The sequence below is a fragment of the Eurosta solidaginis genome, chromosome 1 (assembly GCF_040869045.1).
Source record: "Eurosta solidaginis isolate ZX-2024a chromosome 1, ASM4086904v1, whole genome shotgun sequence".
Lineage (NCBI taxonomy): Eukaryota > Metazoa > Arthropoda > Insecta > Diptera > Tephritidae > Eurosta > Eurosta solidaginis.
Window position 1 is genome coordinate 141,818,745 of NC_090319.1, and position 19,302 is coordinate 141,838,046.

Here is a 19,302-nt window from a genome sequence, read left to right on the forward strand (position 1 = left end):
AGACAAGTTCCGTCGTGCCTGGTGTTGTTGGGTGAGCGGCCAGATAGCAGGGTGCAACAAATGCACCTTTCAGGGGAAAATAACATGTAGCAAACGAGTATATTCTGTATCATATGATCAACTTGGAGACAACCAAACGTTTATTTTCCTGTCCAAAACAGAACTGGTGCACGGCACTGCTGCTAAAGTAGGATAGGCGTAGTCACATCAATTCGTTCCCGGGTTAGTCGGGGAAAGCAATTTTAGCATTAATTTTCCCTTTTCAATTTGAACATCCATTCAAGAACTTCGCATAATAGATTATACAGTCATCTGTATTTATTGTAGCACGTCTAATTTACTTCGTAACATCAATCAATTGTCCCTTGTTATAATTTTATGTTCTCTATGAATGCAACAGCAAAGTATCTTTGGGTACCCCTGCCATCGGAAGATGCATAGGCATGGTGGAGGTTTATTTGAAGTTACTTTACCAGGTCCTGATTCTAGTTATCTGAAATTTCTCTTGTGCCTTTGGCCTCTCAGAAAAGAGCTACTTGTGGAGCCCTATTTATGGAACACTTTTCGGCTTATATTAAAAACTTTTAATCTATTCTTATTGATATGAGTTTCTTTTTCATTCTAGGTAATTTGATTTTGACGATGTGCGGATAGAAATATCCCAAATATTCCAGCTGTGGCTGTAAGAACATACATTTGCTCAAATTAGAAGAAAACTGCACGGTTGAGCACATCCAGTACCTACGTTTATACAAGGAGGAACACCACACTACTTTCACGGGGATGTAGCCGCCGATCACGCTGTTGTAAGAGCTTATTTTAAATATGTTATTCATAAACACTGATTCTAATATTTTGTTTTGGTTTTTACTTTAGAGTCAACCAGTTATATAAGCGATGTCAGCTATGCCTGTAACTTAAGCGCCTTCAGATGTAATAGTTACCGCGGACGCGGTCACAGGAGTAGTTCACTACTTGGGGATTACACTAATCAAGGACTTTCAATATCGGAAGGTTTTCCAGCACCATAACAACACCAACAATATGTGCAAGCACCCGAATAAATTGTACAACAAACGTTAACACCACATCAGCAGCCAGCAACAACAACAACAATCGCAACAAGTTGAAACTTCTAAACAATTAATGACTAGTGAACCACCAACATATCCGCAATATGCGCATCCATCAACACCAACATATGTCGCCTACTTTGCAACACAAAATCCAATGCTTCATCCCGCGTCAGCTGCATAACAAGCCACTGGTACACCGTTATATGTTTCACATATGCAACATATGTATGCGAATGCACATCAGGTGTGCAATTATAAGTGGTCCATTTGTTTATTCGCCCGAATATCAATATATACCCGGTGAAGATGACCAAGGCCATTCTGATTCTAATACTGATAAAGGCGAACCATTGGCAAATTAAAAAATACGAAAAATGTTGATGATGGTATTAATTCTAGTACGGATAGTGAAGAATTTAAACCTAGGAAAAAAGCTAAACTTGACAAAAACTTAACCGAAGATGACGATGTTTCTAATTCTAATACTAAGGAAGATGAACCTTTGATAAATATGAAGCTTAAAACAGAGTTATCAAAAAATGACGATGATGATAATGATGTTGATGCAAAGTCCAATGTTGAAAATGATGAAAATTATGAAACAGAATCTGAAAATAGTATGAGTGTGGATTATAACCTGAAGAAAAACTGTCATATCCGGTACGACCAGAATTAGGTGTTAAGAAACGAGCCCACATAAAGAGGCTCAGCATATTTATGGAAAATTTATAATGAAATGTATGTATTTCAATTAAATTCAGCACATTGTTGGAAAAAGCATCTAAAATTTATGGATCGTGTAGAGAAACCAGAACATTTACAATTTAAATATAACGAACGTGGTGCAAAATGTAAATTTTGTGATATTCAAGCAGCTACACCAAGCTTCAACAAATTATTGGACCATGAGATTTCTCATATGCCCAATAGTCATTATTTAAAATGTTAATTATGCGGTTGGAAGACAAAAATACATTCAAGTATGAATTTTCGTTTACGTGTACAACACGCTGAAACAATTGATGTAACAACTAAAAGTTTGAATTAACTGTTTGTACATATTGTAATCTCAATGGTATTTACGCAAACACTTAATACAGGAACATGAGAAATCAGTGGATGAAAGAACATCTTTTCTGTTTAGAATGTGGTGAACAATTTAGAACAAATACAAGTTTACGTATACATGTTTATGAAAAATTTGCTCATTGTACACCACAAGATTTGAACGGAAAGATCTTGAGGGTATGGTTACACCTATGTGGCATCTACAAGCTATTTATAATGACTAGTATGGAATGAATCCGGATATGAAAGAAAACGAAGGTGACGAAATGAATCACCATGCTTCTTTGGATTTGGTGATACTCCTGACATGCTTCCTAATTTCGCTACGTCTGATCTTACTATACCGACCAAACTAATATGACTCTGCAAACTGATGAGCAACACTACCAGCGCAGGAAAAATAAGAACTTCAAAACAAGGTTTCGGAAAGGGCACGACTATGAATAGACATTAATGTATTTATATAGTTTATAAATATAAAAATGCACATATGTAAAAATTACTAGTATAATAGCACATGATTTTAACTGTAAAAACCATTTTAAACATGCATTATTTATTAATTAAATATTATTTAAACAAAAAGGACGCGTTTCATTCATATAAAAAGCGAGTTGACAGAAGGTAACCGGTACGGGTAACCGATAGGCCAGTTACCCGTGTTGTTGTTGTTGCATATGTTTTGGTTAGCGATAACGAAAACATACCTAATGAAGTAACTAAAAATGTAAATAACATCGAGCGAGAAGGAATGTCGAAAACACAATAGGTAAGAGCGATAGGCCAGTTACCCGTGTTGTTGTTGTTGCATATGTTTTGGTTAGCGATAACGAAAACATACCTAATGAAGTAACTAAAAATGTAAATAACATCGAGCGAGAAGGAATGTCGAAAACACAATAGGAAAGAGCGAGAAAGCGAGTCACACGTACACTATTTTGAGAGAGCGCGTGTGTTACCTTTTTCACGACAGCAATATAAAAGTCATTAACAGCCTGATTCTAATGTGGTAACAACTTTCTTCACCACGGCAACTTTCTTCATGTGGCAACTTTTGTACCCTTTTGGTATTCTGCCTACGAAAGTAGCCGAGTAATTGTTTACCCACTAAAATAGATGGTAACATAGATGTAACCACACAAAACAGCTGTTGAAAGCGCAAAACAGAATTTTGAAAATTGAACGTAAACAATAAAATATATATATTTATAACAAAATGACGGGTTTATTATTATTGCTACTCATTGAAGACGAAGAGGATGAAATTTTGGAGAGAAGGCACAATTTGAGGAGCCTTCGGGACAATAGTGATCCCATGAACCTTCCCTCTGGTACATTCAGGCATCATTTTCGTTTGCCCAAGGAAGCGTGTAAGTTGCTCATAGAAGATTTGATGCCAAGGGATGACCAAGCCACTTCGCTTCCATTTGGCGTGCGATTTTTTTGTTGCCTCACTTTTTTGGCGCATGGTTCCTATCAAAAATGTGTTGCTAACAATATGTATGCTGCACTCAGTCAGCCATCTGCTTCACGAGCAATCAAGTACTTAGTGAAGTTGATTGTCAGAGGAAAATCGTCCGAAGTAAGTTTTCCGACCCCAAATGAGGAGCAATTGGCTATAAAAGCAAGGTAAGGGTGAATGTGCATCTTAACATATAGCATGCACTCATATTATTTGTTTTTACTTGTCTAGGTTCTATACAAAGTTCGGATTGAAAGGTGTTATTGGTGCAATCGATTGCACACATGTGGCGCTCATTTGTCCACAAAAAAATGATCCGTCAAGACCTTGTAGTCTGTACATGAACCGGAAAGGATACTACAGCGTTAATGTTGAAGCTGTTTGCGACGAAAATTTGAGGTTTTTGTCAGTTGATGCTACTTTTCCTGGGTCATGCCATGATTGAGGTATAAGGACAACTTCAAATGTGCGTGCATTTATGAGCGACCAGAGAGGAAGTTTGCTTATAGGCGATCAGGGATATCCACTAGAACCGTGGCTGATTACACCCTTAGCTGAACCAGCAACTCCTTGGGAGGAAAAATTTAACAAAGTGCACTGCAAAGCACGAAATGTAATTGAGAGAGGATTCGGTTGTGTTAAATCACGATTTCGATGCTTGGCGCAACATCGCACTCTTCATTATAGCCATGAAACGGTTACGAAAATTGTAAACGCCTGTTTTATTTTACATAATATTATGAGGAAACGTTGGCCGTGTGATGAAGTGGAATTTGAAAATTATGAAGTTGGCCAAGAAAGTATTGGTTCAGCAAATGCGACCAACAGTAGTCTTACCCGGGAGGGCGAAAGGATTCGGCAGCAATTGATAAACTATTTATCCTAATACTTCATAGCGATTTCCTAATTTAAGAGCTGTTTATTTTGAATTATTTATCAATGTTTATATTTTCATAAAATTATATACTCTCCTGGACAAAAGTCATCGTCACTCAAATTTTTTACTAAGTTTGGCTGGACCTATATTATTTTCGCTAAATTAAAAAAATATATATCATAGCACCCACAATCCAGATCAAAACTTAAAACTTTTTAGGAAATACGGGAAAATTCGCGAATTTTTATGCAAATTTTCAACTCTTCAGAAGGAATGTTTATAATTTTTCTCAGTATGAAGTTTTGTAGCTTATTAAATTTCAGGATAATAATGTGTTAATCTTAATGCGGTAGAAGGAATTCCTGATTTTTGAGAACTGTGTTTGAACGTTTCTTTAATATAAAAAAATTTATTTTTATGGAAATACGGTCTGAAATAATAAAAATAATTATCAAAGGGAAGTTATTTTAGAGTATTGAGATTAACACATTATTATCCTAAAATTCAATAGTCTACAAAACTTCATACTGAGAACAATTCTAAACATTCCTACTGAATAGTTGAAAATTTGCATAAAAATTCGCGAATTTTCCCGAATTTCCTAAAAAGTTTTAAGTTTTCATCTGGATTGTGGATGTTATGATACATTTTTTTTTAATTTATCGAAAATAATTTAGGGCCAGCCAAACAGTAAAAAATTTGAGTGACGATGACTATTGTCCATGTGTATTTTTTTTAAAATATTTAAAAAACTTTATAATGAAGTCATATTATCTGTTTACATTCAGAAACACGAAAATAGCAGTGGCATTTTTTAAATAAAATTTAATTTAAGAAAAAACTTTTTGTGAGTTTTGTCAATCCTGAAACCGTTTTGGAAAAAAATGCCAAATTCGAGAAATATTTACGAAAATTTCGAATGCAGTTTTGTTGTCACAAGTACACGTTATAACTCTCGAAAATTTTAAAAAAATGGCAGTGCAATTATCATAAAATTTTTGAGAGCTATAACGTGTACTTGGGGCAACAAAACTGCATTCGAAATTTTCGTAAATATTTCTCGAATTTTGTATTTTTTTCGAAAACGATTTCAGGATTGACAAAACTCACAAAAAGATTTATAAAAGCTTTTTCTCAGATTATCTTAAATAAAAAGAATTTCATTCCTGAAATTTGCTATAAATAGTCACGGAACTTTTTATTTGGAGTACTTTGAATTGTCTGAGCTCGCAGTTCTATAGGCGACAAAATTATAGGAATGACAAAAAAAAAGTTTTAGGTTTCTCAAAATTCGCATTGATTTTTCAGAATTTTTTTCTGAATGGTGTTTCAGGCCTTACTTAAATTTATTGGGCTTCAAAACTACAAACTCAGGAGATTCAAAGAACTATAAATAAAAATTTCGGTAAAATTTTCTCCAATTTTCCAATTTTTTTCCATTCTTTCACTGACAGTTTTTAGAGAATTTCCTGAATGAAAGTCTTTTTATGTTCGTAGACGTACGTTTGTTTTCCTATAAATAAAATAGATTAATAAAAAATATAGACAAAAATTTACGTTCACTCAAACGTTTATTATTATTTATTAATTTGTTATAATTATTTATGTTTACTACTATGTAACGCAGCTGCGAATACGAAAGTAGCAGTGGCAATGTTTGGCGAATTTCATCAATGAAATTTTGTCTTGTTTTATTTTTATATCTAATTTAAGAAAAAAATGCATGATTTGTCTAACTGAAACTATACATTTCATCTCAAAAACGTTTTTGAAAAAATTCTAGGAAATTTCGTGAATATGTTAATTTTTTATTCAGAGTTCTCTTTTGAGCAAGCAGTTTTATAGTCAAATCAGTTTTGGTATAACAAGGTACAAGTCATAAATCTCTTAAAATTTGCATTGATTTTTGAAAGTTTTTTGAGCCTATAACAAAGAACAAATTATAGGCTCAAAAAACTTTCAAAAAGCAATGCAAATTTTAAGAGACTTATAACTTGTACCTTGTTATAACAAAACTGATTTGACTATAAAACTGCTTGCTCAAAAGAGAACTCTGAATAAAAAATTCAAAATTTTCACGAAATTTCCTACAATTTTTTCAAAAACGTTTTTGATATGACATGTATAGTTTCAGTTGCACAATTCATGCATTTTTTTCTTAAATTAGATATCAAAAATAAAACAAGAAAAAATTTCATTGAAGAAATTTGCCAAAAATTGCCACTGCTATCTTCCGAAATGCTTGCTTAGAAACTAAAATAAGCTAAAATAAATAATAATAAAAAATTCATATTTTTGTTTAAGTTATCTAATAATGTTTATTAAAAACTTTCTATTCGAGCTCTAGGCTATACACATATTGGTATAAAAATTCAAAGAATGGCTTTGATGTTATACAATATTTATTCAATTTATTCTGGTCGAGAATAAATGGAATAAATATTGTATAACATCAAAGCCATACTTTGAATTTTTATACCAATATTTGTGTGGCCTAGAGCTCGAATAAAAAGTTTGTAATAAACAAGAATTTCAAGGCATACAAGGAAACAGTTATCTAATTATATGTAAGTCATCACATTCAGTTTTGGTTACTTAAAACTAATATGCGAAAAGAAAATAAAAAATATTTCATATTTTAACATTGGTATTACTTAAATTTCATCACATTCCATATTGCTTATTAAAAGCTAAACTAAATTCATGGAAATAAAATAAAAAATAATTCATATTTGTACTATATTTTGAAAAAAAAAAAGGTATTCATACAAGAAACTTTTTGCAGTTTTAACCTAGTTTTGTTTAATGAATTTTCTTTCGCTATTTTTTTATAAAACATGTACAAATATGTATTAAAATTAATATATACCAAAGTTTAAAATTTTATCCGAAATTTGGAATTAAAAAATTCGTGTCTTCAGAAAAAATTGGAAAAATTTCCACCAAAACGTTTTAACATTTGTCTGAGTATGCAGTTTTGTAGGTCATTGAAATGTAGTTCAAAGATGTTTAATCATTATCCTTTAAAACAATTTCGTGATTTTTTAGCATCTTTTTTCAGATGAGTTGAGCAGTTCCACTCATCTGAGAAAAAAATACTAAAAAATCACGAAATTGTTTTAGAGGATAAAGATTAAAACTTCTTTCTACTAAATTTCAATGACCTCCAAACTGCATACTCAGACAAATTTTAAAACGTTTTGGTAGAAATTTTTCAAATTTTTTCTGAAGACACGAAAGTTTTAATTCCAAATTTCGCGAATTTCGGATAAAATTTTGAACTTTGGTATATATTAATTTTAATACATATTTGTACATGTTTTATAAAAAAATAACGAAAAAAAATTCATTAAACAAAACTAGGTTAAAACTGCAAAAAGGTTCTTGTATGAATACTTAAGCACGTTTGTGTAAATTAATCCCGGCGTTGCATTGCAATCAGCTCTTGGATAGCCCCAGCCAACGATGTTAGCCCATTCCCTAAATTGTCAAGGGATTGCGCTAGTCGTGCCTGCTCTTCTCGTCTCTCTCTCATGTCCTGTTGCACAGTGTTCAAAATCTCATCCCGTACATCTCTCTTCCTGTTGCGTTCTCTCGGCTGCGAAACTTGTCTGGGAAAAGCAGAGTAGGGATTAGCATTGCCCGAGGCAGCACGGCCGGAGGAAGCAAGATTAGAAGTTCCCGACTCTAAGGAAGCTTCGCTGTTGTGCACTGGATTGGTAGTGGCAGGAGATGAGGAGGCACGGTTGGTGGGCACATCATTGGGAGTAGTAGGGAATAAGGAGGCGCGACTTTTGAAAACACTGCTGGTGCACACAGGATTGGGAGTGACAGGAAATAAGGTACAGCTACTGGGCACAGGATTTGTAGGAGCAGGACTTAGGGGAGCATGGCTAGGTGACTCACACATCACTATGCAAAAGTTTGAAATTTCTGCCACATCTTCATCACCAATCAACTCCTCGAGATCAGTACAGCTCGGTCCCAGCTCCGGTGCTGGCGAAATGTTTTCGGCATTACTCTCGTTCTGTAGTAAAAAATAAAATTTATTTCATAAATATTTTTGGTAATAATAGTACTATCTACTATACCAATGCAATATTTCTATATACCTATTACAAATTGGTAGACATGCGTTGCCCCTGCTATGCATACATATTTGCTTACATCACGTACTTTCTCAAAATAAATTACAATGTACCGATGTATATGTGTACATATGCATTTCATGGGAGACAATGCAATGCATCAATAATAGAAATATTACACATGTTGAAAGCACTTTATTTACATACGTCAAATCCAAGCCTCGAGTTTGAGTGACCTTCTACAGCAGCAATTCCAAAAGTCTCCAACGCTTGCTGCTCGAAATCCGTCAGCACAACTGCTTCCGCCAGTTTCGCAAACTCTGAAAATATACAACGTTTGATATATAGGTATATGTATCTACGATCCAACTACTGCTTTTGTTGTCAGTGCAAAATTTTAACAAGCTTTGATGCATATGGTTTATTTAAAACAAGGAGCATAATAGTTTGTTGTTCAATTTCGCACTTTCCACAAAAATACTACAAATGCCGCAGGCAATATTAAATCAGTCGGAAAAAACTCCGGAACTCCACAAATAGTAGTTCGCACAGATTTAGAACTCTCATAAATACTATTTAACACAACTTAGCGGAGTACGTATACATATATTAATTATTTAAATTTCTTTACCTCTCGCCAAGGGTCAGGAGTCCTTGCTGGCCCGACCATTGAATTCAAATTTGTGGAAATCTCTTTCCACAAATCTTGAATTTGGTTCGGCGATTTAGGGCAGTTTTTTCCCTGCATTAGTTCGGGGTGGTCCTTGCAAAATGCGATATACCATCGCAGCTGGGCTTGTGTAGTGCGTGCATACTTCCTATAATTATATGTATTTATTAATTTACGGAGAACTTTCAAAAATATTCACAGAATTTACTTACTTGTTCATCTCCATTTTGCTGCTTTTATTCTTTGATTACACACATATATGTATGTATTCTATTTTAAATTTCACCACAGACACTGGTGAGTTTTTCGGTGATGACAGCGTTACCACTTTGGCCAGAATCGCGAATAAAAGAACTGGTAACGATTTGCGGTTACATAATGTTCTGGATACTATTTTACCGGTAACGCCAAGAATCGGCCCGTAAGACGATAATTGGTGACCAAGTTATTGGTGACGATTCAGTAATCGATTAGGTAACGGGTACCTGTATTGTAGGGCTGGTAATTGTATCATGGACCATAGCAACTATCGAAAGAAAACAACCCTTCAAGATACGAATTAAACGAAGACCACTTATGTAGATAAAAGAATGGCAAAATACTTATCAATTTTCTTTAATAAACTCGTAAAAACTTCCATTGAGACTATTGGTAATCAAACCGAAACTGTTCTTGTAGGAAATATCAACTGTTCGAAATGGTGCTTTGTGGATTGCATTCCAAAAGCAATAACGCATTTTGATAATTTTTTGACAGGTGCATTTGGATTTACTTTCTTGTTGCATTGAGTGTGGTATGCAAAGAAAATTTTCTACGATGCAAGACCATATAAAACTGATCGTGAACTGCCTTATAGTTAAAAATATAATCATATATGTATCATAAATAAAGATAATATGGGTGATGTTTTGAAAAGCTGGATTAAATCCCGAAATTTGGCTTTGGGTAAATATCTTTGCAAATATCACTTACTGAAACAAAATTATGAATAGAGATATTTGCTATTTGTGAAATCCTAACAAGATGAATGTTCCAACCCAAAGGTACATTTCCAACTTTATACTAAATATTGTGCCTGTATTATGTATTACGGCCCATACATGACACAAAAATCATGCGCAAATATAAAACGACGAAATTTGTGCAAATGAAAATTTTGACATACACGGCTCAAAAACACTGCGCAATATTCATTTTTAAAGTAGCGCAACAAATGAAACATGTATTTTAATTGTATAAAAAAGGCATTAATTGTATAAAAATTCACTATTTATTTTCCACAGTGCTGGTAATTCACGGTATAAGTCGAAAAACTCGCACAGAAGCGTTTATTTTCCATTTTATTTATAAAATATATATTTTAATTGCAAGACCAGCTCAACTCATTGCAGCACTGCACAATATTCCTTTTTCAACTAGCGCAACAAATGAAACATGTGTTATAATTGTATAAAAAAATTATTATTTATTATTGAATTTGTGTGAATTCCTGTTACAAGCTAGAGATGGTCCTTGCGCCTTCGATATTAACATTTTTAAGCAATAATTACTGATGCTATATTATCAGGAACCCCAGGTAAACTGTGTAAGATTTACCACACACGAAGAAAAAAGCATGTGCAATATTTGCAGACATGCGTAAATATCAAAATCGTTTTGATTTTAGCGCAGTTCTTTGCGCAAATAGCGCAACCAGTGCACACACCGGGCAAATCCTTGTGCAAATTGGTAATTGGCACAAGGATACTTGAGCCGTGTAATTGGCGTATATTTAGCTGAATGAGACTACACTACACTTTAAAATGTTCATTATAAAAGTTCGCATTCGGCCGAACATTAAAAAAAAACGAGTAGCTGTCTTCATAACTTAATAAACTTTCGTTGTGTGCAGACGTGTTTTCACAGTGTCGTAGGGTGCCCGCTTCGTTAATATGTTTTTATTTCAACGCTATAGACAATACGTTCTTTTTTATACACAAATATCTTTTGTCCTACTTGCAAAGACAAAGTTGATAGAGCGGATGTGACCAAAGTCGCGTGTGCGGATGGTGGAAGTTTTTTTCATGCCTCTTGCGCCAAAATTACTGCTGCTGATTTGGACTATATGAGGTACAACAACATTAAGCATCGATGCGAATCATGCACTACTCTGCGCCGAAAGTCCATACATCAACAAACATTAGCAGCTTATATATCTGTTGCTGCCATGGATGTATCTGCTCCCACAGGAACGAAGTCTGCCTCGCAAACATCAAACAAACTAATGTCATCGGCGCCTCTTAAAAAAAGCAGAACATGCAAAACAGTCAAAAACAACAAACGCAAAAGACATTTTGAAATAACAGCGCCAATATTCCCAAAACTTCTACCAACAACAATAACAACACCAACGCAAGTGGTTCCCACCTCGCTCAGCGAGTGCAAATGCATAACAATAATGATACAGGCACGAAAAAATAACTTTGCACGACGAGACCATTCATTTAAAGCAGACATCGGCAAATAGTGAAACAATTGTTCACACTCAATTCACACGTATTCTTATTCTCTTTAGAAACATCGATTGTATGTAAGCGTTGTTGTTGTTGTAGCGATAAGGTTGCTCCCCGAAGGCTTTGGGGAGTGTTATCGATGTGATGGTCCTTTGCCGGATACAGATCCGGTATGCTCCGTTAACACAGCACCATTAAGGTGCTAGCCCGACCATCTTGGGAACGATTTATGTGGCCACATTAAACCTTCAGGCCATTCCCACCCTCCCCACCCCCAAGTTCCATGAGGAGCTTGGGGTCGCCAGAGCCTCTTCTGTTCGTGAAACAGGATTCGCCGCGGATAGGTGAGGTTGAGAATTGGGTTTGGAGAAGCTATATATTGCGCTGGCAACCTGAAGGGTTGCGCTACACAGCCCCTTGAATCTGGTATTTTAGTCGCCTCTTACGACAGGTATACCTACCGCGGATATATTCTGATCCCCTAACCCACTGGGGAAAGTATGTATGCGTCGCTTGCAATGTTGACGAATGTTGTCCATATGTATATTAGGAGTAAATATTTTGTAAATTAAAATAAACCATTATTTTACTGAATAGAATTGATAAAATAAAAAAAAATTACAAAAGATTTTGTCTTGTTGCTTGCTAAGAAGCGAATGAACAACGCAAAACGATGCATCAAATGATGTGCGCGATCATCGCGCTCTCATTAACACATCTGCATTTTCATTTTGCCGACGCGGCTGTTAATGATTTAAATTTATTGGGTAATACTGGGGACTCTTTTGTTGTTATTCACCAAAATATACGCAGTCTTAGGCAAAATTTTGATTTGAGTTATTTAAAATCAAACCAGATTTAATTTTTGTTTCAGAAATATGGATATACTTTCATGAAATACGAGACTTAACCATACCCGGCTATACTTTTTTGCAAACACTAATGACTAATATTCTGCAGGTGGTGTTGGAGTTTAATGTTTCTACTCGTAGTGTTTTTGGTCGCAGCAGCTGTAGTACTTTTAATAATATTTCCGGCATAAACCTTGATCTTAAAATTACAGTCAATACTATGACTGGTACAGTATAAACATTGCATGCAAAAAAAGCGTTAATAGAAGTAATGCGAATTCAAAATTCACCAAGATTAATGTCGGTTTGCTTAATCAAAGTCTACGGTTTGAGTCCTGGGACAAAGTTTTTGGTGAGAAAGACGTATCGAATGCATACCACATTTTTTTCAATACTTTTATAAGCCACATTCAGGCTGCAAGCTCCTCTGTCACCTCACCAAGATCTGATATAAAGCTAAAGCCTTGGATCAGCAAGCAGTTGGTTAAAAAGGCTAAAAAACAAATTTGGAAGAAAAAGCACTAAAAATCCCTCGAATGCAAGGCTTCGTAGTCGGCATAGAGATCTATGTAGAAGGTTAAGAAAAGAAGTACGATTGGAACGCGACAGTTTCTATCGAAACCAATTCAGGTCGTCGTAAGGAAACCCATAAAAGCAATTGACTCATTAATTGTTTTATGTAATAGTGGCCTAAATATTTCTGATCCTATAACTGTAGCAAATCTTTTTAATAGTCACTTTTCAAACTGCTTATACATGCGAACTTTCAATGAATAACTCAGGTATTTCAAACAAAGCTATTAGTTTTTTCAAATCAGGTTTCGATGCTCATTTGTTGAGAGTATGGTTTGCTAAACATAAACTGATCGTCAGCAATAAAACTCAACTGATGTATTTCAATTTACATCCAAAAACCTCACCTGATATTGCCATTATATGACACGCCACTGACTGCAGACGTTTCGCTCTGAGCAAAATATCGTGCTCTGTCACATCGTTTAATCATGACACAAATTGTAGCGATAAGTGTTTCAGATTGAAAGGGTTGATACTTTCCAATATCTGGGTGTTTCTGTGGACCAATCCTTAAGTTGGTCAACACATATATCTCGCCTAAAGTCACACATGTGATCTACTGTGCGTTATTTTTGTAGTCCAAGGAAGATTTGTTCAAACAAAACACTTAAAACGCTTTATTACGCTTTCACTTCTAAGCTTAATGGCATTTGCTGCTGGGGTGGCGCTTCTTACAGTAAAATCCAGCAACTTCTAACTTACTTACTTACTTAATTGCCGCTTAACCGTCTAAACGGTTATGGCCGTCCAACAAGGCGCGCCAGGCGCTCCTTCGCTCCGCCAACCGGCGCCAATTGGTCACACCAAGGGGTTTAAATCGTTTTCCACCTGGTCCTTCCAACGGAGTGTGGGCCGCCCTCTACCTCGGCTTCCATAGGCGGGTTCCGATAGAAACACTTTCTTGGCCGGAGCATCATCTTTCGTTCGCATAACATGGCCTAGCCAGCGCAAACGCTGCGTTTTAATTCGCTGGACTATGTTGATGTTTGCGTATAGCTCGTACAGCTCATCATTAAATCTTCTTCGGTACTCGCCATCGCCAACGCGTAGAGGTCCATAAATCTTTCGAAGAACTTTTCTCTCGAACACTCCCAAAGCCGCTCTATCTGCTGTTGTCATGGTCCATGCTTCTGCCCCATATAGCTGGACGGGTACGATAAGTGACTTGTAGAGTATGATTTTCGTTCGCCGAGAGAGGACTTTACTTTTCAATTGCCTACCTAGTCCAAAGTATCATTTATTGGCAAGATTGATTCTTCGCCGGATTTCAGTGCTGATGTTGTTGCTAGTGTTGATGCTGGTTCCCAAATAAACGAAGTGTTTTACTATTTCGAAATTATGGCTGCCAACAGTGGCGTGGTTGCCAAGGCGCGTATGCGCTGACTCTTTGCTCCTCATTCACCATCAAACCCATCTTTACCGCTTCTTTTTCCAGTTTGGAGTAACAGAACTAACAGCGCGGGTGTTTAGGCCGATGATATCAGTGTCACCATCAACCAGCAATTTCTTACTATTCAAAAATGTGTGATAAGGAAAATATGTAATGTGAACTGTTTCCATCATAGCATGGAGTTGTTTAAAGAGCTAAAAATCCTTACAGTAAAACACATGTACTATTACAAAACTTTAAAAATATTCTTTATTCGTTGTGGGTATTTACAGAGCCTAGTCACGGATAACTATAATTTGAGGCAAAACTCACTCGGACCTGTTGTTATTTCCACATCTCGTACTACCCATTATAATAAGTTTTTTACTGTCGTTTCTTGTAAAGCTTTCAATACGCTACCTGCGTCTATATGTGTCATTAGAAATATGAGTGAATTTTAAAAAAATATCAAATCATTGTTATTAGAGCAGTCATACGACGACATCAAAACTTTGCTGAACCCTGCCACTTAGTAAATTAAAATTAACATTGTTATTTCTAATATTTATACATTTTATTTGCATATTGTAATTTTAACTTCAACTTAGGTTATAACTTAGTAACTATCTTCACCCCATACACATTTGTATATATTCATTAATTTATTTTGAGATGACATTCAAAACTAAAGTTGTAGATAATTTTATAGAAAGCCTTACTTTTCTTCCATTTAATTTTAATGGCACTAATTTAAGTGGCAATTTTGTATATTTAAACATGTAAACAATATTTTTCGAATTGAAAGAAAATCAATAAATCTAATCTAATCTAATCTAAAAAATATTGGGGCCGTGCGTCCTATACGTACCGTGGTCGAAAGCAATATTTTGAGTCAAAATAAACATACAATCGCGACCCTTCTTAGAAAAAGTTTTTCTCTAATTGAAATAAAGTTTTTTTTAAAGATTTTGATTATGCTTTTCGCGGGTCTTGAACTCAGGATTGTGTGAAGGACGAGGGCGTTACAATAACACTAGGGCGACCAGATATAGTTATCTAGAAAATGGGTCTTGATCACGTAACATTCGAGACTATAACAGCCTCTGGTTTAGAGCCCGTGTACCTTACAGGATTCAATATATTTAAAACGCTTGTGCATTTGCTGGTGAAGATTATGGAGAGTTTGGCTGTTTTGCACACTCTCAGATCAGATAAAACTATTGCTCTTCCAACCACTTTCGGTAATATTATGTTACAGTTAATTATCACTTTTGCAGCAACTACAGCAACAGCAAAATACTGAGCGTTTGTTGTTCTTCAATGGTGCTTTGTATCTGTGTGGTCCACGCATGAAAACATCAATAAGTTGGCAATGGGAACTGAAAAGAAATTTTAAAAAATTCATACAATATAACCTTAAGCAAATAGGCTCAGATCACGCATTCCAGAATTGTTATATTTGTAATCGAGTTAAAAAAAAAGGTTGGCGACATAACGCTTTTGAAATCTTTCGAGGTTTCACATCTCTCCCATATTTCGCTACCAGTTTTCGGAGTATTTAAAATTGTTACCTGAGTAAACTACTACGTGGAGCTAGAGTAAAATTGTTTGAGTATGTTTTTATTACATTTTGAAAAGCGGGCGAATAAGTAACATCAAATTGATTTGGTGGCTTGGTTTCGATTGTGTTTCTGCCAAGAAAAGTTTCTCAGCAAAAAAGTCATCTGCTTTATCAGATGCGTTCAGAGTGCTCATGAACGTGTTGGATGACCAATTAATGTGAAAATCGATACTTCACATACAGTAAGAGATGGGCTTGATTTCTCTGGATTTATATAGCGAAAAAATATTATTATTAATATTTTGGAAAGATAAACATAATCATACTTAACTGTAAACTTGGATGCTTGTGGTTTACAAAACATATTTCATGTTCTTGTAAATTTGTACATGATTTTAGGGCTGCATTACATTTTTTCTTTGAAGAAAATCAAGAATATTTCTTTTATAAACAATCCTTCAATTTAAAAGAAAATAAACACCACCCCCAATACTACTGACTCAACTAACTTCATTTATATATAAAACCAAAAAAAAGTGATGTATTTTGAATGTTTGCAGGACTCACAGGTCGTGTCCGGACATATTTTTTTGCTTACATCTTACTCCTTCTATTCTCATTCAGTCCGAAAAAGTACAAAAACAGTGAGTAAAATTTAAGCAATCGTGCCTTAAGACACGAACAATGAATTCACGTCAAACAAAATTGTAATCAGCTTTTCATACGTATGCAATGAGAACTTCAACTAAAAGATAGTAAATGATATTGTGACTGATACTAAGTGATACTCACATCCCTAGTCTGATGCTAAGTAAATGAAGTCACAACAACAATAAAGCAGACAGTCACTTGTATCTACATAAACGAATCAATTATGTCTACACATACGTACGTATACGCAGCTGAGAAGCAACGCACAACCACATGCATATATCTGAGATACTCCCGAAAGTATGCAATGAGAGAAGCTATAAAATCGTGCATCTGTAGTTACAGCTGAGAAATTTGATAGCTGATGGCCAACTAGTAGATTCTGGAAATGGAAGCGCCTAGAAGATGCGAAAGGCGACACCAGTAGAAGCGCAATAATTCAGTTTTTATTAAGACGCTATCTGGCGAGCAATAGCAGTATTATTTATTGTGAAGTACTTTAATAAAGGCCATTTTTTCCACTATTCAATATTGGAGTTATTTATTCAACAGTTTAGTGATTCGAACTTAGTAGAAGATTGCAAATATGGGGAATTGCAAGTAAATCCATTACAATATTCTTTAGTTTTCAACTTGACCCAAATGTATCTTTGAGAAAAAAATCTAGTAGTAGGTAGGATCGGAGCAAAATACTCCGATTGGAATGAAGTCTGAATACTGCGCAGCAATGAAACATGTCGCCAAAAGCGCCACGTTTCGCCGAGAAAATATATTTTCTCTAATTTTTTAATGCGTGGTCTGTTTATTGGTTCATGCATTACTATGTACCTATAAAATTATTGTGCTTAGTTTTTCAAAATCTAGAGTAAGGTTTAACGTCACTAAAACTTAAATGTAAAGGGGTTTCTACTGAAATTAATTTCCACAAGTAAGGGTGTCTAAGTTGGGTTGTAACCGAACGTTATGTACTCAGCGTGCGTTTCAATTGTAGTTTTTTTTATATAAATTACTTTTACAAAGGGCGATGGTTACTAGGACATGTTTCTGAATTTCACTTCTTCATAATGTAGCTTTGCGGGAGCTGAGTATTGAACTCGAAACTCCAACATTCATACCAGTGTAAAGGAAGATGCCTTTAACCACTCAGGCATATGAATGCCCCGCTGCTCGCTTTGAAATTGGTCTCTAAGTATGCCTTTTTGTTGCTATTCCTTTTATTCACAATTTTATTTATTATATGTAATTAACCCTAATGGTGTGGAAATGGTTTAGGCGCGCTTAAAAGCTTAGTAACTATGGATTTTTACAGCAATGCTTTTTTTTTATTAGCAGTGCTTCCGCTGTTAACTATTGTATCAATGTTATCATCTGTATTTTAATTAGCGAGACTTGCTCTTATTGCTTTATACAATTGATTTATTATTGATATTAGAGAAAAATTGCAAAGTTTATAAATGGCGATGGTTACTAGGACATGTTTCTGAATTTCACTTCTTCATCGGCTAGCTTTTCCGGAGCTGAGTATTGAACTCGAATCTCCAACATTCATACCAGTGTAAAGGCAGATAAAATCCATTGTTACTATGAATGTTGGAGATTCGAGTTCAATAATCAGCTCCCGAAAAACTAGCAGATGAAGAAGTGAAATTCAGAAATAAATCCTAGTAACCATCGTCGTTTTTTAACTTTGCAATTTTTCCCTAATATCAATATGTAATAAAACAATTGTATAAAGCAATAAGAGCAAGTCTCGCTAATTAAAATACTCTCGAATTTCGATTCATCCGTGAACCAGGCCTCTGAGTCAGGGCATTATAGGGATGTTGCCTCTTTCTCTACCAGAATAGGGAAGGGAGGTATTCCCACTAAAGCACTAAGTCCATCAGCAGGGGACGTTCTCATCGCATATGCCAATGCAAAGTAGTCGATGCATTTTGCTTAGTTTTGCTGTTGTCGTTCTTTGCGTGGCCTTCTGCCACCAAACTAGGAAAGCATAGGTGACTACTGGCCTTACAACATACTAAATTACCAGTATAGAATTTTCGGAGATATCCCCCATGTTTTGCCGTAGAGTCGAGTACAGGCGAAGAAAGCTCTTGTTGCTTTGTTTTGGATAGCATCCAAATGAGCATTCCACGTGAGGGTTCTATCCAGGGTGACCTCTAGGTATTTTACCTCCATTGAGAATTTTGTTCCACCCAGCGATGGTTCTGGGATGGATGCTTTCATTCTCTGGGTGAAAGGCACTATGACAGGTTTGTTAGGATTGATAGACAATCCTTTAGTATCGCACCACCTCTCTATGATGCGAAGGGCTTGTTGCATGCGATCTGATATTGTTTCTTCATGCATCCCTGTGATGCAAATAAATAGGTCATCTGCATACCCTTGTGTGTCAAATCCCTTGGTTCACTAACTGAAGGAGGTGATCTATGACCAGGGTCCAGGGCAGAGGGGAGAGCACACCTCCTTGTGGGCATACTCTTGTGGCCGCAATTGATTCAGTTGCCCTTCCAGTTCCAAATGGATTTTTCTACTCTTTTCTACGACAGCACCCATCG

At 35.5% G+C, this 19,302-nt stretch overlaps 1 protein-coding gene across 6 annotated transcripts in view; it reads right to left on the reverse strand.

Moving 5' to 3' along the window:
• Cerk (Ceramide kinase) overlaps nucleotides 1–19,302 on the reverse strand; it is a 205,791-nt gene that overhangs the window by 16,991 nt on the left and 169,498 nt on the right. Inside the window, exon 5 of one of the 6 annotated variants that reach the window (XM_067759891.1) lies at nucleotides 15,079–15,908. The exons of the other annotated variants lie outside the window; for them this stretch is intronic. Within the exon in view, the coding sequence (XP_067615992.1) occupies nucleotides 15,788–15,908 (121 nt within the window). The 3' untranslated portion in view covers nucleotides 15,079–15,787. Of the gene's footprint in view, nucleotides 1–15,078; nucleotides 15,909–19,302 lie in introns of those variants that run through there. 6 annotated transcript variants of the gene reach the window in all.